The sequence below is a fragment of the Peromyscus maniculatus genome, chromosome 17 (assembly GCF_049852395.1).
Source record: "Peromyscus maniculatus bairdii isolate BWxNUB_F1_BW_parent chromosome 17, HU_Pman_BW_mat_3.1, whole genome shotgun sequence".
Lineage (NCBI taxonomy): Eukaryota > Metazoa > Chordata > Mammalia > Rodentia > Cricetidae > Peromyscus > Peromyscus maniculatus.
The window spans coordinates 55,721,728-55,745,374 of NC_134868.1; the positions used below are offsets into that span (position 1 = coordinate 55,721,728).

Sequence of the window (23,647 nt, forward strand, 5' to 3'; positions counted from 1 at the left end):
TTTCTTTCAGAGAAATTCTGAGAAACTTCAGGGAGCAGTGGGTGAGATACACATCAGGTATGAAACATTTGGCCGCTCGTGTTATTCTCTTTGATTATCATGGATATTGTGTCCATGAGTGCAGAGGCGTGGGGAGGCCAGAGGCATAGGGTCTCCTGGAACTGGAGTTACGGGTGGTTGCGAGCCACCTGGGAATCCCTCAGGTCCCCTGCAAGAGCAGCAAGTATCTTGACTACTGAGCCGTCCCTTCAGGCCTACTCCGTGTTCTTCTTGAAAGACCGATACGCAACCACCAGCTGTTTCTCCATCACTTGGATTTTGTAACTTTAGGACTGACCTTCTGGCTGGTCTGTCTCTTTCCTATGACAGTGCACCCTCATGAGCCAAATCCATTGAAATCTAAGATATGATGATTTATGGAACCCTTCGTAGCCCTTGGTGTCCACAGACACAGCTGTTTAAACACTGGCTGCCTCCTCAGAAGATGACCTTGCTCCAAGGGACAACAGAGAGTGTGATGGAAACTCAACGGTGGAGTCTGAGGCTCCGGATGGCTTAGGGATCTAAGTACAGAGGGTAAGCCAAAAACCATACCTCAGCCCTGGCTGGTGTAATGATGGAGGTGCAGTCCCAATTCTTTGTGGGTTGGGACTGACATCAGATGGTAAAGAGTAAGCGAGTGGTGGGAAAGAGGAACTCAGCTCTGGTTATAAGCAAGCCCGGCTTCTGCTGCTGACCCTCCCCAACTAGCACCCCTTACCCTTCTCTGCCCAAGGTCACCCAGCCCACAACTGAACTGGACGCCGGCACTTAGAAGCACAGGTGCTAAGGGCAGCCGCTGATGGAGGACCCGAAGCAGTTACCTGTTTTCATTTTCAATTTCCTCCTCTTCTGATGCGCTCACCCGCTTTGCACAGAGCCTGCAGGTCACCCCCGAAGTGGAGCTCTGACTGGAAGCTCTCTGCGAAGAGGACCTCTCTGTGAGAGACCTCTCAGATGATGACTGGGAGGTCGCTCGCCTGTACAAACAGAGAAAATGATTAGATGATCTGGAAAATTATTAACACGTATGCTAACACACAATGCTCCCTTTCTATACATCCAGTCCTCCCTGCAGCACACACATGTGCATCCAGAGCACAGGCACACAAGTGCACACATATGTACATGCATGCCCTTTTTGTAGCCCATACAGATGCACCTGGGCACACCTCATACATGTGAATGCATACATGCCACATACAGAGGCACACACATACACCACTATACACCACACAAACACAAGCAGGAACATGCATGGCCTTGGACACACACACATACCCAGACATTTATACTTGTGCAAGCACACATATACATTGATATATATGCATACAAGCACAAGCACACATACGCATGAGTTCACCTAAACCCAAGTGTGCATCTTTGCATGTGGCAACCTTCCTCGGTCTGCAAACACCCTCTGAAAAGCACTCCCCTGAGCTCCCTGTGGCTGGCGCTCCTCTTACCAGCCATTTCTGAACCATCCCTCCTGGTTTTCAGCCAAGATGCTATGTGTGGTGTGTGGTGTGTGTGTGTGTGTGTGTGTGTGTGTGTGTGTGTGTGTGTGTGTGTAGTGTGTGTGTGTATGCATGTGTGAGTGGTATGTGTGTGTGTGTGTATTGTGTATGTATGCATGTGTGAGTGGTGTGTGTGTGGAATATGTGTATGGTGTGTGCATGTGTGTGTGTAGTGTGGGTGTATACACGTGTGAGTGGTGTGTGTGGGGAATATGTGTATGGTGTGTGCATGTGTGTGTGTAGTGTGGGTGTATACACGTGTGAGTGGTGTGTGTGTGTGGAATATGTGTATGGTGTGTGCATGTGCGTGTAGTGTGTGTGTTGTGTACGCATGTGTGAGTGGTGTGTGTGGGGAATATGTGTATGGTGTGTGCATGTGTGTGTGTATGTGTGTCTATGTGTGTGTGTGTGATGTATGTGTGTATGTGTATGCATGTGTGAGTATGCATGTATGAGTGGTGTGTGTGTGGAATATGTGTATGGTGTGTGCATGTGCGTGTAGTATGTATATGTTGTGTGTGTGTGTATGCATGTGTGAGTGGTGTGTGTGTGGAATATGTGTATGGTGTGTGCATGTGTGTGTGTGTGTGTGTGTGTGTGTGTGTTAGAATCCCAATCGCTGTTGAGATGGGCTACAAATGTTTGGCTTTGTTTATATCAAGGGATGGTAACTAAACGAATGCCACAAACGATTCTAAATATAGGGTGCCGGTGACATGTGGCAGGCACCTGCAGTGCGAGAAGGCCAGGCTCCGAGCCCCTTCCTGCTCACAGCCCTCTCTCTAATCAGCCCACGGGAGCTGTAGATAGGCTGCCCCATACTCCGTGCCAGGGAGGCACGAGCTGCAAGCTGGAGGAGACCTCGTCCTTCAGCGTGGCCCGGAAGACACCTAGTCCTTCAGAAGCACGGAGGTGAATGTGGGGCTAGACCCAGCTGCCCCCGACAGGGAAGGACACGCAGGTGTCGAACCTGTACTACTGAGGTAGCAGAACTGTGGTCAGAACTGACTTCATCTCCATCTTTATTCTGCCGCCTAGGAACCCTGCCAACGTCCTGCCCATTGCTTTCCTCCTTGTTCTTCTATATCATGAGGGATTCCTTAAGTCCCACTGCCAGAAGACACCCGGGGAAGAGGAGAAAGTCGGGGGCCTGTACTGAGCAATTGTGAGCATCTCCTCCAGGGGCTCAGGGTCAGCCCACAGGTGCTGCAGGACACATGACCACTCCATCCAGCCGGGCCATGCAACCCACCCAACCTTTCATCTCCAAAAGGGATGTGCACATCAGGGATGGGGTCATCCCTGCTTTCAGACTTCCCACAGACCATTTCACCCCCAGACCTCAGGGACCGGCACAGCCTCCAGCCGGGAAACAGCAAAGCTGCGCATTCAGAATTCAGGAAGTCGAGCCAGGACCTGTCAACTTACTTTTTTGATGCATACTGGTCCAGGAGGTACCTGGTCTGGATGTTTCGATATGACTGATCAAAGTGCTTGTGTCTTTTCTGGTAGAAAGGGACTGCCACCAGGGACATCTTGGGTGCTTCTGAGAGAAAAAGAGCATGAGGAGTCAGGACCTGTCATCTCCGCCTTTACATTCTGCATCATTCCAGGGGAGAAAGATGGAGCTGAGGCAATGGGCTCTGTGGAAAGGGTGCTTGCAGTGCATGAAGACCTGAATTAGGGTCCCCAGCACCCGTGGGAAAGGTCAGTGCCACACGCCTGTAGCTCTAGGCTGGAGGGGGCAGAGTGGAGAAAGGAGGGACCCAGGAGCTCACTGGCCTGGCAGTCCAGAGAGCAGGGATCTCTGGGTTCAGTGAAAGACCTTGTCACATAGTCAGGTAGAGAACAATTGAGAAGGATACCTGACATTGATCTCTGGCCTCCACATGTGCACGGGCACACACACACACACACACACACACACACACACACACACACAGAGAGAGAGAGAGAGAGAGAGACAGAGAACAGACACACACAAACAGAGAGAGACAGAGACAGCGAGAGAGATAGCAGACACACACAAACACACATAGAGAGACAGAGAGAACAGACACACACGCACAGATAGATACACACACAGACAGGCAGACACATACAGACACAAAAACACACAGAGAGAAAGAGAGGGAGGGTACACACAGAGGGAGAGAGAGAGAGAGAGAGAGAGAGAGAGAGAGAGAGAGCAGACACACACAGACAGACAAACACACACACATACAGACACACATACACAGACAGATACATACAGACACAGAAACACACACACAAATACACAAACACACAGAGACACATAGATACATACACAGAGAGACACACACAGACACACACAGAGATAGACACACACAAACAGACACACACAGAGAGACAGATACATACACACAGAGAAATACACACACCACACACACACACACACACACACACACACACACACACTACTCCGATCCCAAAGGGGGATGGAGAGCATTACACAAATACAAATCATCCTCCACTATACTCATGAAATCCACAAACTTCTCTGGAACCCAGTTTTATTTATTATTTATTTGTTGTTAGCTTCCATGACAATCAGAAAATGTGACTATATGTTTTCTTTAATTTCTTCCTTAACGGTATTTATAGAACGCCTAATGTGCTCGGGGCAATGCAAAAAGCAGTGTGAGGAAAGAGGGTAAAAATAATTTAAACAGATTACAGGAGTAAACAAATGCCTGAAATGACAGGAGCCAGAGGCCACACAGAGATACAGAGTGGCCCGCAGAGGAGAAGAGAGGGCACCAGAGAGGCAGGTCCCCAGCACGGGATGTGTGAGGAGGGCCAACAGACAGAGGTCAGGAGGCAGGACCGGTTCGGAAGCATGAAGGTAGGAACACGGTGTGCAGCAGGGCCTTACTCTAGGAAAGCTGCAGCCACACCAGAAACCTCCAGGGGCTGCCCCACCGGCCTTGGAAACTTACTCACCCCCCAGTGCCTCCAAGGGTCATCTGAAGTCATGAACCATGGGCTTCTGGTATCAAGGTTGGAGCAGATGCAGGAGAGGACAAACCAAGACAGGAATGAAACCCCAGGATGTGAGAAAGTGAGCAAGGCTGGGTGAAATTCTCCAGAGAGACCATTGAGAGATTTTTGGAGGATTTCAGGAATTACACGTGTTCATCTAGCGCACAGATTCACCCCAAGTAAATAAAATTCACGCCTGGCCCATTCGGTCACCTCTACACAGTCACTCAGAGGCAGGTTTCCTGCGTCTCTGTGATCTTCGGTTTCCCAGATAAGATACAAAGAACGCTGTAGCCCAGTGCCTAGGGTGTGACACCCTGCACAGCCTTGGTGCAGGGGGGAGGGGCTTGGACCTGCCTTAGCTGAGTGTGCCAGGCTCTGCTGATGCCCCATGGGAGACCTTGACTTGGGAAAGGTGGAGATGGGGGATGGGTTGGGGGGGGAAGGCTGTGGGGCGGGAAGAGGGGGGAACTGTGGTTCTAAAGTGAATAGAAAATTTCTTTTTTTTTTTTTTTTTTTTTTTTTTTTTTGGTTTTTCGAGACAGGGTTTCTCTGTGTAGCTTTGCGCCTTTCCTGGAACTCACTTGGTAGCCCAGGCTGGCCTCGAACTCACAGAGATCCACCTGGCTCTGCCTCCCGAGTGCTGGGATTAAAGGCGTGCGCCACCACCGCCCGGCGAAAATTTCTTAATAATAAAAAAAGGAAGAAAAAAAAAGATACAAAGAACAGTTCAGGCCTGAGCTTGGAGTCTGCTGTGTTTAGAACCCACAGCACAGCCCTGAGGCTGCCACTCACATGAAATGACATGAATGGAGGCTCAGGAGGGAAACTGGAGGGCAGCTCAGAGAGGAGACTGCCCCCTTTCCAATCCTCGTCATCATTCAGCCATCTGTATGTTAGAAAACTCACCATAGCGCACCATTTACCCCCATGATCAACTCCAGTTAAGACTGTGGGATCGCAGAATCACAGAGCTGGGGAAGATCCTGGGAATGATCCCAAACAAAGGCCCGCCCATCCCCCACCCCACCCCCAAGGTCAGCAAACTTCTGTCTTGGGGGCCTTTTATGCTTCGACACACTAGCATGTGTTACTATTTCTTCCCAACAACCGACATGTTGACCAGCCATCTCCTGTCCCAGAGGCCAAGTGTGCACCCCAGATTCCACAGAGTGTGCCACCATCCACTGGTCACAAATGGGTAACGAGACGTTGCGCCCTAAGGGCCACACAGAAGCAACCCAGCCAGCCTTGAAGGAGAACTCAGAGGTCAGGTGCCAGGCTCCCTGGGGCCAAACTCTGCCTCCAGCTCTGCGATGTAGCCTTGGGGCTTACTCCTAATCTCTGCAGCTCTGATATTCCACTCGGAATCTATGTCACAGCTGGCACTGTGCTTGGTGTGGAGTAACAAACAACGGACCCCGTGGCTGTCTCTGTCACAGGGTCATTGTGACACTCGGCCATGTAGATGGGAAGAGGTACCTGAAAAGCCCCCTCACTTTAACATGGGGGGGCTCAACTGGACCTCAGCAAAGTGATCCCCAAGAAAGGCCTGCTGCCCATGGCTACACGTGTTGGCTCTCTGGGGACTAAAGATAGACCAGCGTGACAGAGATAACCACCAGAAACTAGTTTCCTCTCTAGGATTTCTTCCCTTAATCCATCTGCCCTGACAACTTCTAACTCTTCAGCAGAAACCATAGACTACCACGTCATTCCATATGTGTACTTACGTATGTGTTCATGCTGTGTTAACTCTCAAATTGTTTTTTGTAAAAAAGAACTCCAAACACATGCTCCGTCCCTAGTAGAGCTGTCCACAAAAGAGGGCCAAGTGCACTTCACTAGACGCATGCCTCCGTGTGTAATGTTAGACGACATGAGTCATTATATCTCAATGGCCCTCTTGCCTTTAACTCAGCAGCGTGTCCTACTCCATGCTACAGGCACAGACAGCACACGGTCCGGTGTATCTCTGACATTACCTCGCATGCTGTCAAGTGGGCCTGGACGTCTTCAAACACTTCACGTGTGAGGAACACACACTTTGTAGTGATTAACAAGGAACCACCTGCCTTAAGTGGTCACGTTCCCTGGGCCCCTCACTCTGACACACAGACCCACTGCAGATGCGTCCCCCGGGTGCCTTTGACAAGGGCAACAGCACTTCCCTGCTCTTATCCCTATACTTTGTACCCCTAATGCCATCAAGGGCAGGAGTCGAGGACTCTTCGAGCACAGGCACTCTCCACTGGACGCACTTTTCAAACCACAGCCTTTTGGAGCAACTGACGTGTGTCCACCGTTGCTGAATCCCCAAGACCACTGGATTCCAAGAAGGAAACACCTTCGAGTTCATGGCTCGGGACAGTGCCAGCTGCATCAGTGCATCCAAACGCTGTCCCTGGGACCCTCGGTCCACCTGTCTCCTCAGACTGCTACCAGTCTCATACCCAGCAAAGCATATCACAGGAAAAGGAGGCCTCATGGGACCCCAGTGGGAGCTCTGCTGCCGTCGCTGACTCCTTGGGACTTCAGAATTTCCCTGAGTCGGGCTGGGTTCCCAACCCCATGTCTATCAGTGGGTCCTCCTAGAAGCATATTCCTGTGGCTCAGAAAAGGGTCTGGGGCTGCAGTCTGGGAGTATCAGGTGCATAGGCATTTAAGGGCCCTTGGAGAGCTCCCCCAGACTCACACTGTGACTATCCTCTTTCAGAAACACTTCAAGTGTCCCCACACATACCCAAAAAGATGAGGAGCACCTCTTCTCCAAAGGGCAGGTTCTGACGATCCCCTGGAGTTCAGGAGCACAGAGAGGCTTTGGTTCTGGGGACCCCAAGGCCTGAACCCTCACAGCACCAGGCTCCTGTGTGGTTCACTGTAAAACCAGGGGACTGAACTAACATCAGAAAAATCCCTCTAAATACCCCTCGCCTCCAGCAGCGTGTGCCTGTGGCTGTACGTAATTAACATCAGAGACCATGCTGACCAGTAATGCTGAACCCTCTCAGATGGACACGCCCTGCCTGAAGGACTGGTGCATTCCAGCAGAGCCAAGACACCAGCTGCTCCTCTGACCACTCCCAGACACTTTCCGCCTCAGCCCAGCTCTGGAACCACACCCGAGAGGCTCCTGACATGTTTAGGAATTAGGACACCACCATGAAACTCGAGCCTGTCCCCAGCGCCGGGGCTCCGTGTCTGCGATGCGCCTTGTTCTGAACCCTCCCTGCAAGGAACAGTGGGAACGACCTCTTTGGTGTCTCTAAACGCGGTTTCAGCTTGTGAAGACATGTCAGGTGGAGAGAGCATTTACTCCTGTGCAATTAAAGAAATTATTTATATAACTAAAAATGCCAAAGCTCATAGACACATGAAATGAAAACAATCCAAGGAAGAAGAGAGAACCAGCCGACACAGTGTAGACCACAAGGAACAAGGCCCGAGTTCATGAGATGAATTGTTCCCCAGCTCGCTCACATTAGAACCTGTTTGTCTAAAGCGTTTTTTAAATGCACGGGGCAATGCATGGGGCATTGCACGGGGCAATGGTGATGCACACCTTTAACCCCAGGCAGATCTCTGTGAGTTCAAGGCCAGCCTGGTCTACAGAGTGAGATCCAGGACAGGCACCAAAACTACACAGAGAAACCCTGTCTCAGAAGAAAAAAAAAAAAAAAGTGACTTATTGCCAAAAAGGACCTCTTACCACCAAAAACAACTAGGCACAAATGGGGACACTGAGGATCAATTAAACATGGCTGGTGCTGCAGGGTCCCTCCTTTGAGAGCCTTAGCACAAGATAGAGAAGGGTCCAACTTTGCATTCGCAAAGCACTCAGCTGTCTGTGAGGACTCATCGGCTTCCCATAATACTTCAATAGTGTGAATTTGACCCAGAAATCATCCCAGGCAGCTCCCACTTGGGCAATCCTTACAGCCACCCACAGCGCCACCCTCTTTCACGAAGGAAAGTGAAGTCAGTAGTCATAACACACACACACACACACACACACACACACACACACACACACACACACACGCACAGAGTCCTATCGACGATCTCCCCTGGTCCTGCACGTGACGGACCTCGGGGGTTTAAGCTCCCAGGTTCGTGTGAGCTTCATGCAAAGGTGCTGCAAATTCGATTTAACATCCTTCCGGAGCACTTTGCAGCTTCTGCTCCGTCCTGCCTTTGCAGAGCTCCAAATGACAGTCGGTGAGCTCATGGGGCACAGCATCTCCAGAGGGCACATGGAGTTGGCGTGGGCCCCAGAAAAGAAGCTCTTGGCTCCTGGGGCAGGTTTTTATCTGGGGCCCCCATTTACTCAATATCACCTTCAAGTGCCTTGGTTCCCGCGTGCTCTCTGTTTCCTGTTTTTGTGGCACTCAGGAAGGAAGGAATGTGGGGCAGGTGACAGAGAAAGCTGAGGGTTTCCAGCCCGGCCCTCGAGGGCAGCAGGAGCCCCTTTTCCCTCGTGGCGGGCGGGCGGGCGGGCACAGCTCACTGCGCACAGCTCCACACAAGGCATGGAGCTGGAGACCCGCAGGACCCAAACTCCAAATGTACAAGGACAGGAAACCGGACAACCCACAAACAGTTGTCCTTTCACTGAAAGGGCTGGAACCTCCTCCCCAGCCCTACCCAGGCTCTGCGCCGAATGCCTGGTGTGTCCCGCCCTCCACCCCACAAGAAAGTATCCTTTTTCTAGTCTGCCCTCTCCTCCTCTCTTCATCTCTGATCCTTTGTAAGAACCCCAGAGACCAAGTCAATCGGCTGCTTTAAGAACAGTTTTTTTCCTTTCTTTTTTTTTTTTAATTTAATTTTATTTTATTTTACAATACCATTCAGTTCTACATAACAGCCACAGATTCCCTTGTTCTCCCCCTTCCTGCCCCCCTCCCCTTCCCCCCAGCCCACCCCCCATTCCCACCTCCTCCAAAGACAAAGCCTCGTCCAAGGACTGAGATCGACCTGGTAGACTCAGTCCAGGCAGGTCCAGTCCCCTCCTCCCAGATTGAGCCAAGTGTCCTTGCATAAGTCCCAGGTTTTAGAGCACTTTTTTAAAAAAATAAAAAGGGCAGGAAACCCAGGGGCACAATCTATCATGAAGGGGTGTCAGATTATACAACACTGAGGCCCAGAACATAGGGAAATAAAGAACAGTCTCGGGGGTAATGCCTAAGGGTGTAACTCAGTCGATAGAGGACTAGCCTAGCTTGCCTGAAGCCCTGGGTTTGATCCCCAACACGACATTAAAAAAAAAAAAAAACCACCTGGTGGCCCACACCTGTGATTCCAGCACTCTGGCACTCAGATGAAGGCAAGAGGATCAAAAGTTCAAGGTCATCCTTGGCTACAGAGCAAGTTCAAGACCAGCCTGGGATATATGACCCTCCCCCTTCAAAAGTGAGGAGGGGGAGGAAGGGAAGGGAAAAGGAGTGGGGAGGGGAAGAGGAAAGGGGAGGGGGAGGGATCCTAGCTGGGCTGAGCACAGAGTCCAGTCAAAGACAGGCAGGCACACCTTGGGTGGAATCATTTGATTTGTCCTAGAGTAAGGAATACCTGCAGGTAACTCTTCACTCTGGACATGGCCCCACCACGGGAAAGCAAATGCAGCATGCTCTGTGGTCTCCCAAAAAATCCCAGCCGGGGAAAGGAGAAAGACTCACCCAGAGGAGACGGGCCAGAAGAGGAGAACACCACTCACTGCAGAAGAGTTTCCCAGACATTGGCTGAGGACAGCAGAGCTAATTTCTCCCCGCAAAGCTCTGTGCTTCCCTCCCATTTATGGCCAGAGGAGGTGCTATATTTAGGCCCGGGACTGCCTCTCCCAAACCCATACCTGTATCATAAATCACAGGCCTGCTCACTAGAGGAGAAGCACCAGATACAAGGGGGTCCATCAAAGGAGCAAGGAGCAAGTGCTGGTACCAAGTCCCAGGGGGCTCCACCCTCTGCCCCTCTGGCTACTGCCCAGAAGAGCGAGCGGACTCTGGTTTTGCATCTACCCAGATTCAGGCACGAGATCTGAGAGCCAGACCCAAACGCGCAGGCACGTTTTCTCATTCGCTGAAGGCTCCCTGACATGTGGAGTGGTGGTTCTCTACATGAGGATCCATAAACATCCGGGTCACCTGATAACCAAAGCACCTACATCCAAGGTGCTGTTGGCAGAGAAGACAACAGGCCCATGTATTTTCAGTTGTGTGTGTGTGTGTGTGTGTGTGTGTGTGTGTGTGTGTGTGTGTGTGTGTTGATTTAAACTATTCCCATCGGGGTGTGACTTTGCCGTGGGAGAATTTAACAGGAGCTGCCCACCTGAGTGGGGACAGGCTGTGGGGTAAGCTCAGTCTTTTTTATGGTCTTCACACTGTGCCACAGCTGACCTGTGGGGATAACGGCAGGTGTCCATCTTTTCACACAGCATGTGTCCAAATATAAATAACATGCACCTGGCATGGTCACCCTGCCAAGAGGAGGAGTCTGGAGGGATGACTGTCGCCTGAGGACTCTAGCCAGCCAGCCCCACGGCGCTCTGTATTGCTGTCTTGGGCTGTGTGCAGGAGCAACCACCTAGGAGTTTGTTGTGAAAATGATACTTACAAAGGACCTGGAAGCCTTTAAGGAAATCCATGTTCCCGTATCTAGTTTATCAGAATAAGCTGAGGAACAAGCACACGCAGAAGCAGAAAGGACGAGGGTAGAAGCCACTGCTGCCTCGTCGTCCAAAAGCCCCTCGGATTCTTAGTGACTTGGGCACTTTTATTCTGTGTCTTATTTTTCCTAGCACCCCAGTGCCCTAATATATGCGTCCTGGTTAATTTGATTTTACCTTGATGCATGTTAAGAGTCATTTGGGAAGACTGGCTCTCAACTGAGACAATGCCTCTGTAAGATTGCCCTATAGGCAAGCTTGTGGGGAGTTTTCTTAATTAGCAATCGATGTGGGAGGGCTCAGTCCAATGCAGATGGTGCCACCCCTGGGGCAAGTGGTCCTGGGTTTCATAAGAAAGCAGGCTGAGCAAGCCATGGGCAGCAAGCTAGAGAGCAGCATTCTCTCTTGGTTCCTGCTTTCAGGTTCCTGCCCTGACTGACTTCCTTTGCTGATGGACCGTGATGTGGAACTGTAAGCTGACATAGACCCTTTCCTCTCCAAGGCTTGTGTTTTATAACATGATGCTTTACAACAGCCATAGAAACCATAACTAAGATAGAAATTGGTACCAGGTGATGGGGTATGGCTGTGATAGACTTGACCGTGTATGGAGGAGTGTGGTGGTATTCTAATTGTACTGAAATGTGATTTTAATTGCATGTTAATAAATAAAGTTGCCCCAGGGTCAGAGCTATTAGAGCCATAGCAAGAGCGTGGCAGTGGTGGCACATGCCTTTAATCCCAGCACTTGGTAGAAGAGCTAGGTAGATCCCTGTGTGTTCAGGGATACAGCCAGCATTGGAGACATACTCCTTTAAGACCTGGAAGTCTGTACATACAGGCAGTGATGAGGTAGTCACGTGTTTGGGTTTACAACCAATGAGAAGGCAGAACAAAAAGACTATGAAAAGGCAAACACACAGGAAGTAGCTCTCTTTCGGGAAGCTAGGAGCACCGCAGGAGGAGGGTAAGATTTTAGCTCTGAGCTCTGACCTCTCGGCTTTCTCTTTTACATTGGTTCTGTGTTTCTTATTTAATAGGACGGTTAGTTACATCTACAGAGGAGGATTGTGGAAGGGCTTTGCAATTAGAGCTAGAAAAGCCTTTCAATGTTAAGAGCTCAATGAGCTATTTGGGGACTTTGAAGATAAACCCAAGAGTAGGGCAGGTAGTGGAGGCTTGGCTCATGAAGGTTCTACAGGACAATCTATGTGGCGCCGGTCAGCTGGGCCTGAAGAATCCGCTGTCATTAACAAGAAACCAGAACCACTGAAGTAAAACCTTTGCTTTGCTGGGACAATTGCTGCTGGTCAGCTGGGGCTGAAAAATCATCCGTGATTAAGAAGAGACCAGCATCATGGAGGTGACGTCTTCTGGGAAGTGATTCCTCAGGGTTGACACACAGAAGCTGTGGTCCACAGGGGCCCGAGGCTGTACCTCATGCTGGCAGTGGAACTTGGTAATGTATAAGAGTTTCTAAGTTGGTGCTGGTTTTGAAGGGCATGAAGGAGTCATGGAGAGCAGCCAAGGCTTGGTGCCATGAGAGGCTGTTGGTCAAGGGATCTGCCTCAGTTGCAGCAGAAACTCCAGAGTGGAAAGAATTGTGGAGAGAGGCTTAGCATCACGTGTCAGGGTCAAGAGGCCCTGAAGAGAGCCCACGAGAGGCTACTGGTGAAAGCCCAGTAGCCCAGTTGTGCAGGAACCCGAGCATTTTGGAGTGACCTTAGATAGCTTGTCTACAGAGTTCCCAGCAGGCAACTCCTCAAGGAACCATCAGGGTGGTGTGCAGAGAGCTTCACAACTGGTCCCAGCACCAGGAATGCACTGCACTCTCTGGTACTAGCTTCAGATAAACCAGGGATATCCCAGCTAGGGTGAAGTTACCTGGGTCCTAACCAGTGTATACTCCTTCCTTCTGACATGATGGCAGAGGTGTCTACTTGGCCTTACTGCTGCCCAGAACCAGGCTTCTCTCAGTGAGTCCTGGAAGTGTCACACCTCTCTAGGCTCTGGGTGGATCCTTCCTTGATTTCAGGGTACTGTGCATGAATTTGTACACAGTAGGACCATTCTGGAATGCTTGAGATCCCACTTAATAAGTCTGCGTACCATGACTTTCTAATCCAATCGGGCTGCCACACTGGAAGACCACAGCCTGAGGGCTTGCTAACAGCAGGACTTTCTCTCAATTCTGGAGGCTGTAGGTCAGGTGGGAACACCTTTCTAGTCCACAGACTGTGCCTCCTGACTGTGTCCTCCATGGAGGAAGGGACAAGGAGCTTCTTGAGTCACTTTTTAAAGTCCTTATAAATCCCTTGTACCCGGGCTCCGTCCTGGTGACCTCATCACTTCCCATAATCCCCACAACCTCACTATCCCCTTGTGGATGCAGATGTAACAGGGAACAGGCCACAAAGGAAGTGCCAAGGTCATGCTGGTTATACATATGAGGGACCAATTCTGCCCTCCCCCTGTATATCCAGGCATGGTGCACTGCATGCGCCTCACTTGCCTGTACTGTGGCTGCAGAAAGCAGACATAGTGCACTGCATGTGCCTCATTTGCATGTACTGTGGCTGCAGAAAGCACATTATAATGCTCCATTCCTACCCAGAGAAATCCCAGTCACCTGGGTTCTCATTGCCAGCTCAGTCCTGTTTCAGGAGGCTAGACTCAAAGGACCCTAGACCCCACCTCCTTTATTTAGTTACATTTAGTGTTGTTTTTGTGGGTTTTTTTTTGTTTTGTTTTTGTTTTTGTTTTGTTTTTGGTTTTGGTTTTTTTTTTTTTTTTTGTCATGTGTATCAGTGTGTAGTGCTCTGTTGCCTAGAGCGCTGCATCTGAGGAGTCCTCAACTTTCTGGATGTGTCCTTCTGAGGGAAGAACCCTTCACTTACCAAACTCTGGAGTCTTTAGTGTGTGGACCAAAATAAATCCAGAGGATTTGGTTAAATTGCCACATAGTCAAAACTGATGTTCACCTCAGGAACTCAACTTGAGGAGAACCTGGGAGGAGTAAAGTTACTCTCACATCAATAATTTTCATGTATCATGTCTTAGGAAATAGAAGGTGGTCTAATGTGCAATGGAAAACATCATCCAACTGGCCAAACTCTCACAGCTGCTCAGGACCAGAAAAGTCCCTGATTCTGAGTGTGGTGGCACACGCCTTAATCCCAACACTCAGGAGGCAGAGAGAGGCAGGCAGACCTCTATGAGTTCAAGGCCACTCTGTTCTCGAGGCCTGCAACACAGAGAAACCCCGTCTCAGAAAAAAACAAAAAAGAAAGGAAAATCCCCCAGGGGTCAGGACAGCTCAGGAGGGGAGCAGCTCAGCATGGTGGGAAAGCAGTCCTGCTTCAGGTAAGTGTCCAAAAAGCTGAGCAAGGCATCTGCCATCTTCCCTATGTGAGTGTGGGAATGTCCCTCGGCCTCCATTTTCTCCTCTCGGAAATGAGAAAAAGATGGGGTGAGCCTTCTCCAGGGCCATGAGCAGCAGCTGCTGTGACCAGGCTCCCCTCCCCAGGGAACCCCACCTACCCACTGCACCCAGGGCTTTCTCAGAAAGAGGGTGCTGCCTGTGGACTCCCCTCTACCTATGCCCACTGGAGTAGCTAGGAGCTGTGGTACAGCATGCACATGGATGCTACTATCATCCACCATCAACACAGAAACCATCCATAGAGAAATCAGCCCTCTTAGAGGTGGCATTGGGGCAGAGGGCGTCAGTGACCACATTCTGGTTACACAGCATGCCCTGCCTTGACTTCCAGATTCCAAACCCATGTGCTCTTTATAGCGTGTGTTTTTCTACCTCTCCACTGTCTATATGGACTTGTCAAAAGGGAATCAGTGCCTTTAACCCCAATGGGATGTCACGTGTTTTCTTGTGGCCATTGGTGAGATGTGACCCCGTTCTGGGGAACTCTGTTTTTTTTTTTTTCCTAGCTCTTAGTCAGTCAAGCACAGTCGACAGAAAATGTTTAGTAACAAGAGTCTCTTGTCAACTGACGTGTTATACATTGTGGTAGTTTGAATGTAATTGGCCCCCATAATCTTATAGGGAGTGGCACTATCAGGAGGTGTGGCTTTTGTGGAGTAGGTGTGGTCTTGTTGGAGGAAGTGGGTCACTGTGGAGGTGGGCTTTAAGGTCTCATATATGCTCAAGATACAGCCCAGTGAGACAGTCCATTTCCTCTTGCCTTCTGATCAAGATGTAACCAGCATCATGTCTGCTGACACACCACCATGCTTCCTGCCATGATGATAATGGACTGAACCTCTGAACTGTAAGCCACCACCTCAATGAAATGTTTTCCTCTATAAGAGTTGTGGTGGTCATGGTGTCTCTTCACAGCAATAGAATATCTAAGACACATATATACAGTGTTTCTCCTACTTTTATCCCCCCATTATCAGGAACTGTTAAGGCAAGTGCTCATGTTCCCTTAATTGTTCCTTTTTTTTTTTTTTTTTAATAATATTCACCTTACTTTTTACTCCTAGTGAGGTTATCTGGTGTCAATCCTGATACCAATGTCAGTGTGATAAGCTATACTTTAGATCTTGGGTCAGGGCTTTCCTCACTATACCTGACACTTTCCACACACCCAGAAATGCACTCTACCCCCCACTGGAAATGGAATAATAAAACCCAGGTTCTCACACCGGGAGACCACACACAGCTTCTCTTAGTAGGCCGCTCTTCATTTTAAGACAAGCATGGTTTCTGTGGTGTAAGGTCACTTGCCCAGCCTGCATGCTTGGTGTCTGGCATCACTCCGAGTCTCCGTAATGGAGCCCACAGGCTTTCCGTATTTTGCAGATCAAAACGTATCCTAGGAAACCCATCAACAGATCTCAGCAATGTACCTGGCAGGTATCATGTGTGCAACCCTCTGGCACCAGCTCCAGCGTGTTCAACCCAAGCTACGTGCCCAGGCCCCAGTGAGCGGCAGGAAGCCCAGGACTCGGAGCAGCAGCAGCGGGAGGCTTTCCCTCAGACTGCAAAGGTCTGTCTTCAGCAGGCCAAGGGCGAAAGCGTTCTTAGCAGACAGGAAGCCACAGAGGACATGAGGCCTAGTGCGTGACGGAGCGGAATACAAGTGGCTTAGGGTGTGTATAGTTATCTGGGCAGCCGCACACCCATGCATCTAGCTAGCACGCTGGGCTGCAGTGAAACATTCCTGCAGCATCTTAACCTGTGGGAGGAGCCCACCCAGCTGGAATTTACCGGCGGGATAGCGTACTCTCTCACAACCTGTCCACACCAGGGGCAGGATTGCCTGCAGATGTTGGCATAGGCCTTCATCTTTGCTCTGACACATCCGTCAACTCCCAGCTCGCTATAGAGAGTCAGTAGGTATATATTCCATTAAATGTGAAGGCTTGGATTTTACCCGGGTTCTATGGGAGGGCATCAGCATTTAGAAACATCTGACTCTGGTGTTTGCATGTATTTCTTGCAGGTGAGGGTGTATGTACCTGCCCACATTAGTGTGTGCATGTGTGTGCACGTGCGCATTTGCATGCATTGGGAAAACAGAGGTTTTCAGTGTCTTCTTCAACCGCTGTGCGCCTTGTGTATTTCGAGGCAGGGTCTCTCGCTGAACCTGGAGTTCACTGAGTCCCCTACACTGCCTAACCAATGGGCTCCAGGGATCTGCCTGTCTCTGTGCCCCAGCACTGGGGTTAAGACGTGTGTCACCGCATCGGCCTGGTGTGTAGGTGCTAGGATCCAAACCGAGGTCCTCAGGGCTTGTGTGGCAAGTGCATTACTGACTGAGTCATATCCAGCCCCCTAGGGGGTTGATTCCCACAGTGGCTTCAGTGAGCCAGGCTAAGACAGGAGGCAGCCAGGTTTAGATGGAGAGCCCTGAACTGGAATCAAGGGCACCAGCTTGGGTGGACTCTGCTTGTTAATCTATTCTGGGAGCTGAATGCCTATTAAGAATCCCTTCAGCTGCCCTGGGCCTTGACTTCCTCATTGGCACAGTGGGAATCAGATTAGATACTCCCAGTTGAAGCCCCAAGAGGCTCTGGGCTCCGTTCTGCACGGTCATGCTCTGAGCCTAAGCTTGCTGCTGCTGCACAGGACTGTGTGGCCAGCTGCCTGGCCCACGGCAGGCTCCAGGAAACAGTCATGAAGGCCCGGACCAGCCATGCCAACAAGGATTCCATTCTGAAAATGCTCAGAGGCTCAAAGATTAGCAGCAGTGTGCCACGCCACGTGTTTACAAGAACCGTGGCTGCAATAAAATAAAAGTGGCAGCCGGCCCACGAGTCCGCTCGGCGGGCCCTGCCTGTCCCGGCGAGGCGTGAAGCAAACAGTGTGCCCACTGGCCTGAAAAGGGAGCTGTTGGGGAAACGACCCAGGCTGAACCACAGCCGTGAGAGGAACTCCTACTGCAGAGATCCACGAGAGCGGCGTCCTTACCTTCACCTCAATTGTGGGAGTAGAAACCACAGTCCGGAGAGGTCTGTGAAAAGCCAGTGAACTAAAATTCACCACTTCTGGTTTCAAGCCCTCCCTCTGTGGCGGAGCCTCCTGGGAGGGATGGGAGTTACCCAAAAGCCAGGCCACGATCAAAGTCTGGGCTACCATCTAGTCCAGCCTGGACCTGGGACAGAACTCCAGCTCAGGAGGCCGTGGTGAAAAAGTGTGGGGAGTGCACACGCGTGAGCCCAGTGGACTGAGCAACTTTCGGGGACCCGTGTAGCTCGGACAAGACAGAGTCAACAACAGAGGTGGGAAGTCAAAAGTCGTTTAAAGAGCCACATAAACAGCCACTGGAGTCTGGTGTGGTGGGGCAGGCCTATACTCTCAGCCCTTGTGAGGTGAAGGAAGGGAGATCAAGAGCTCAAGGCCATCTTCAGTTACATATCAAGTTCAAGACCAGCCCAAGACCCGTGAGACCCTATCTCCAAAGAACAACTAAATCAACAACTGTACTCACTGCAATTTCAGCCATCCCTGCCTCGAGGCTGAGGCTAAACTCCACGTTCACAGAGCCGGAATGCCATGCCTGCTTCCCTTGGCTTTCTGGGAATACGCTGCTGGTCCACGTAAACCTTAAGCTTGGCGGATCCTCAGCAGCCTCAACTGTCTCACATTCTCTGGGCACAACTAAGAACCATGGCTGCCCAACCAATAGGAAAGACAGGAAGAAGGGTGAGTCCTTCTCGGGGTTAAGCCACTCTGAAGATCGTCATATGCCACCTCTGCTAACCCAAGACCCGAATGAAGCCAACACCTGAGGGGTTCTCCCTCGGGGACAGGCCCATTCTCAGGTGTGGGCCCAGACAGTCCTAGTCCCATCCCTTAGCGTAAATCGTCTGTTGTCAGCACAACCACCACCACCACCACCACCCCGCCCCCGCTGCCAGGGACCCCGCAGCTGCCTGTATAAGTGTCTGTTGACTTACTTGTAACTGCTGTGGCTACCCCTGAAGCCCGCAGGCTAAGGGTGAGTAGGACAGGCAGACTACAAGTTTACCAAGTAAATGAGTGGGTGTCAGGGACGGGGCAGACATCCCAGGCTGCGTCCTGGCCAGACACTCACCCGCCAGATCTGTGACCTTGGATGAGACACTGGTTCGGCTTCCCAACCAAAGGAAAGGGTGAGTGTGAAGTAGTGTGTGGTGGTATTGTGTTCCCCAAAATATTGTGTACCCTAATAAATTTATCTGGGGTCAGAGGCAGAACAGCCACTAGATACAGAGGCTAGAAAAGGGTGGCACTCACGCCTTTAATCCTAGCATTCGAGAGGCAGAAATCCATCTGGGATCTCTGTGTGTTCAAGGCCACATTGGAAAGAGCCAGGCATGGTGACACACGCCTTTAATCCCAGGGAGTGAGTCTTTAATCCCAGGGAGTGGTGGTAGAAAGCAGAAAGGTATATAAGGCATCAGGACCAGAAACTAGAGGCATTTGGCTGGTTAAGCATGTGGCTGGTTAAGCTTTCAGGCTTCTAGCAGCACAGTTCAGCTGAGAGCCATTGGGATGAGGACCAGAAGCTTCCAGTCTGAGGAAACAAGACCAGCTGAGAAGTTGGCCAGGTGAGGTTAGCTGTGGCTTGTTCTGGTTCTCTGATCTTCCAGTGTTCACCCCAATGCTTGGCTCAGGTTTGATTTCATTAATAAGAACTTTTAAGATTCCTGCTACAGTGGCTAGACAGGAGCTCTCTCGGGACGACCTCTCTCCCACAGGTCCCTTACAGTTGATCATCGACAGCAGAGCCACTCTGAGACTGGAAAGAGGGACTGCCGATAACCACTGCATGCCCAGAGGTCCAGATCTGTCACCCTGAACACACCCAGCCGATCCAGAGAGCAGAGGCACTAAGAATGCATATGTTTAACCTGACACTCACGGTACCTGTGCACAAGAGTTGTTCATTTAATTGGATCTAGAACCACCTAAGAGGCATGCCTCTGGGTAGGTCTGGGTGGGTGTTTTCATGAAGGGTTAGCTGATGTGAGCCACTACAAATATGGGGGTACTAGGGTGCCATGGTCACATGGACCGGGGTTCCAGGCTGCATAAAAACCAGCATTCACCTCGCTCTGTTTCTCACTGCCTGACCAGATGCCTCCTGCCCTTTCGAAGCCTCCCCTCCACGATGACTATGTATCCTCTCAAATTGTGGCCCAAACAAGCTCCTCCTCCCTGAGTTGATCTGTCGGGTATTCTGTCTCATCAACAAATAACTAACACACTCATTAACTTAGGCAATCACTGCGAAAATGATTTACAAAAAAATCATAAATGAGAGTTCTCCTCCCGAGAGCCCTTCTGTCCGGCACCCTAAACAGCCACCGCTGCAATCTCACATGTGGCCACAAGAGGGAGCACCAAGCCACCAGAAATCTCCTCTTCCCTGAGAACTTCCCTAACTGGAGCTCAAAGACAGTGAGCAAAAGAAAAGGTACCCATGATCCTTTGCAATGCGGGGAAAAGTTGCATTATTCCTGACTGGGGCTCTGGCTAGTCACAGTAATTGTGTCTAACAGACAACAGAGCAGCATGGAGGTGGGGTTGGGGGATGAGGGGTGCGGAGTGAGGGGTCAGAGTAACTGTGTCACCAGACAACAGCCTTTGCTGCCCCCAATCTGCCCCCCACGATTGGGAACAACAACAAAGGCAGGAAGGAGCAGGGAGATGGGGAGGCCGAATAGTGAATACAAGCAAGAGCTGGAGAGAGGGTTCAGCAGCTAAGAGCACCAGCCGCTCCTCCAGATGACCTGGGCTGACTTCCCAGAGCTCACAGGGAGGCTCAAAACCGTCTGTAACCCCAGTTCCAGGGACTCCGACGCCCTCTTCTGGCCTCCTTCGTAGGCACCAGGCATGCACCTGGTGCACAGGCACACATACAAACCAACAGTCCTACACATAAAATAAAAATAAATAAATCTTTTTTAAAAATCTCAAAACAACAGTAACAAATTTAGGATAGTTCTATTTTTAAAAATAGTTCTATTTTTAAAAATAGAACTGCCAGGTGGTGGTGGCGCACACCTTTAATCCCAACACTCGGGAGGCAGAGGCAGGCGGATCTCTGTGAGTTCGAGCCCAACCTGATCTACAGAGTGAGATCCAAGACAGGCACCAAAGCTATACAGAGAAACCCTGTCTCAAAAACAAAAACAAAAAATAGATTCAACATATTTCCCAGCCTGAAAAGTAAGAGAGATGGGGGCAAAAAAAAAAAATACACTAAGACTAAACAATTCTTAGAAATATTTTTTAAAAATCCAGATACTGAAACTATGTATGAGATAATACAATATCTGTCATTAAATACTGGCTCGGAATGACCCACCCCAAGAAGCTCTCGTGTGATTTTCAGGTCCTTTCCCTCCCCTATACAGATGGCTCCACCAGGCAGCCAAACCGTAGATTTGGGGCCATGTATCCTTATAAGACCGTGTATCAGCTACACGAGGACTTTAAAGGCAGAGTTAGAAGGCTGTGGAGTGTGGAGCCACATGAGCTGCAGGGGTCCCCCCAACAACACTGCAGGGGTCCCCCCAACAACACTGAGACTCCACTATGGATAAAGTACGAAGCCGATAAAAACCGCCATGGCGGCACAGCCTTGCTACATGTGACCTACGGTTGGAAGTTGCTGAGAAGTTTTAGGAACAAAGGCCTCCACGCACGACCTTGGGAAGCATGGGGAAAGAACGCGGTGCTAAAAGCCTGGTAAGAAACAGAAATTCCAGGTTCTGGTAAAGGGAAACATCTGGGATACGAACTCCTCTTTGTTGCCTCTAGAATGCCAGTGTTCTCCTTGCCGCGCGCCTCTGTGGAGCCACCTCAGGAACATCACAAACAGAGGAGGCAGGGTGAGCTCAAACCTGACTTACGGTGCCACTAAAGCGTCTGTGTGTCCTTGTGAGGTAGGTTGGTCGGGAGGGATACTCCCCACTGCTCACCTGTTCTTCACAACCAAGGAAGTCGGCTTGGTGACTAGATTTCCCCCGGAAGCAGACGTCTGTGTTGAAACAGTTGACCCATCCCTTTAAGACTACTCAAATACTAACACTCCTTTATTTTGTCATTGCTCCTGTGTGTGTGTGCGTTCATAAAACCGACTTCTCTCTCTACTGTGGGTCTCATCTAAGCCCAGAAAGATAAAGTGATTCTAAAGAGGTGCCACCCACTGCCACACGTGTGGAAACTTGCCCACATAGAGCCGGCCGCACCCCTGCCTGCAGCTCCTGGGACCCCAGTCTACCAGGCATAGCCTCCAGGAAACCCGCAGAGACATGTCTCAGCTTCATCAGACCAAGACGAGGACCAAATCCTTCACTTTCCCCACATTCTGTGGCACCTGGGCTCTGCCCTGTTTCTTAAAGGATGGTTATCACTTGCAAACATGGTCCCCAGGAGGAAGGGATGCAGAGACACAGCAATGGGAAGATCTCATATGTCGTGTTCTTGACCCAAATAATAAGCAAAGGGAGAAACTGTCTTCAGAACGTTGATACTGGGAGCTGAATGCCCCGTGATGGGAACAGGTGTGCAACAGGAAGCATTGAGCGAAGGCAAACAGGGATTTCTATAGACAGAATGAATTACATCCAGCATCTCAAAACTGTCCTCCTTGACCACAGATTGACAAGGGAAATGCCACTCGAGGCTGAGCAGGTGGTTGCTGGGCAAACATCCTGGGTTTTCTGGACGAAATTCTGGTTCTGTAACCAATGCCATGGGTTTGCATCTTAGTGAGTACAAAGTCAAAACAAACCAGCATGAAACGAGAAGCGGAAGATTCATTGCCTGCCCCAGGAAAGGACGGGGGTTCCATTTCCAATGCAGTGCCTTCCCCAAAGTGCCCGGATGTTACTCAGGGAGCCTACACATACTCACTTCAGAGGTGGGCACATCACTGAACACGCTGTTAAGATGTGAGCTCCTGAGCATGCTCAATTTAAGGTTATATTCAAGAAAGAAAGATGGTAGGCACCTTCCTTGGCATGCTGTGTTGTAAATACAGCAGACAGGAGCCACTTAGCCTGCTGAGGGTGTGACATAAAAGTTTCATTGAAGAGGGCATTAAATTTCACTGGAGAGGGTTTGCCTGCAATGATGCCCGCTTCCCTGAGTGGCTAACACAGCTTGCCTCTGCCTGTTGAGGTTTGATTTGTTTTCTGCCGTCTAACTGGCAGCCAAGTGTCAGACCCGTATTTTTTAAAACAACCTCCTAGTTTTATCTGTTAATAAGTAGTTATTAAGTGGACGGGTGACTCCTCGTGATTATGATAATTTTCAGTTTTAAAGATGACCTCACATTTAGAAAGTGTTAGCTTAGTATAAATAATTGATGTCAAAAGATCCCTTTAGATAAAATATTATTCTTATATTTGAAAAGTCATTGGCCAGGGCCAGAAGCAACTGTGAGAAAAAAAAAAAAGAAAAAAGAAAAAGACCCATGAGTGGGAAGCATCACAGAGGTCCCCATCTAGTGTGGCCTCCAGCAAGCCACACTCACAGGCTTCCTGAAGTCCCAAAGCACAAAAGTAACACTGTATCAGAAGTGTCCTCACCTGCCCTACCTCAGTCACACTGTGTGGGGCAAAGTAATTAGGAACTGGGGATCCATGGTGTGGTGGAGACAGGTCCTGTCACAGGAGAACAATACCAAGACAAAGGCCATCTAGCATGAACCGGAATGGCTGAATGAGGCTGGAACTCCTAAGCACTGACTCTCCCGCAGCCTTCCAGTTTTTACATGGTGAGTCTAGACACAGATTCTGGCCCATGGTGAAGAATTCTGGGATGACGATGGGGATTTTCCGAAGTGGGTAAAGCCCTGTTGGTTACAGGACCAATAGGCCCCTTGGGGCGCTGACTCTCAGTCCGTCAACACAGAACACAGAGCTCACACAGAAGCAGGCACCCACTGGGGACATCGTGGGCTATATT

The 23,647-nt window shown here is 50.2% G+C and overlaps 1 protein-coding gene across 5 annotated transcripts in view; it reads right to left on the reverse strand.

Moving 5' to 3' along the window:
- Positions 1–10,341, reverse strand: part of Myom2 (myomesin 2) — a 72,865-nt gene extending 62,524 nt beyond the window's left edge. Inside the window, exons 1-3 of one of the 5 annotated variants that reach the window (XM_006994773.4) lie at positions 10,232–10,341; positions 2,985–3,102; positions 864–1,019 (exon numbers count right to left, since the gene is read on the reverse strand). In XM_006994773.4, the coding sequence (XP_006994835.2) occupies positions 864–1,019; positions 2,985–3,091 (263 nt within the window). In that variant the 5' untranslated portion in view covers positions 3,092–3,102; positions 10,232–10,341. Of the gene's footprint in view, positions 1–863; positions 1,020–2,984; positions 3,103–7,302; positions 7,443–8,647; positions 8,668–10,231 lie in introns of those variants that run through there. The other 4 variants (XM_006994774.4, XM_076553667.1, XM_006994775.4 and 1 more) reach the window with 4 other exon arrangements.
- Between the last annotated feature and the right edge of the window lie 13,306 nt (positions 10,342–23,647).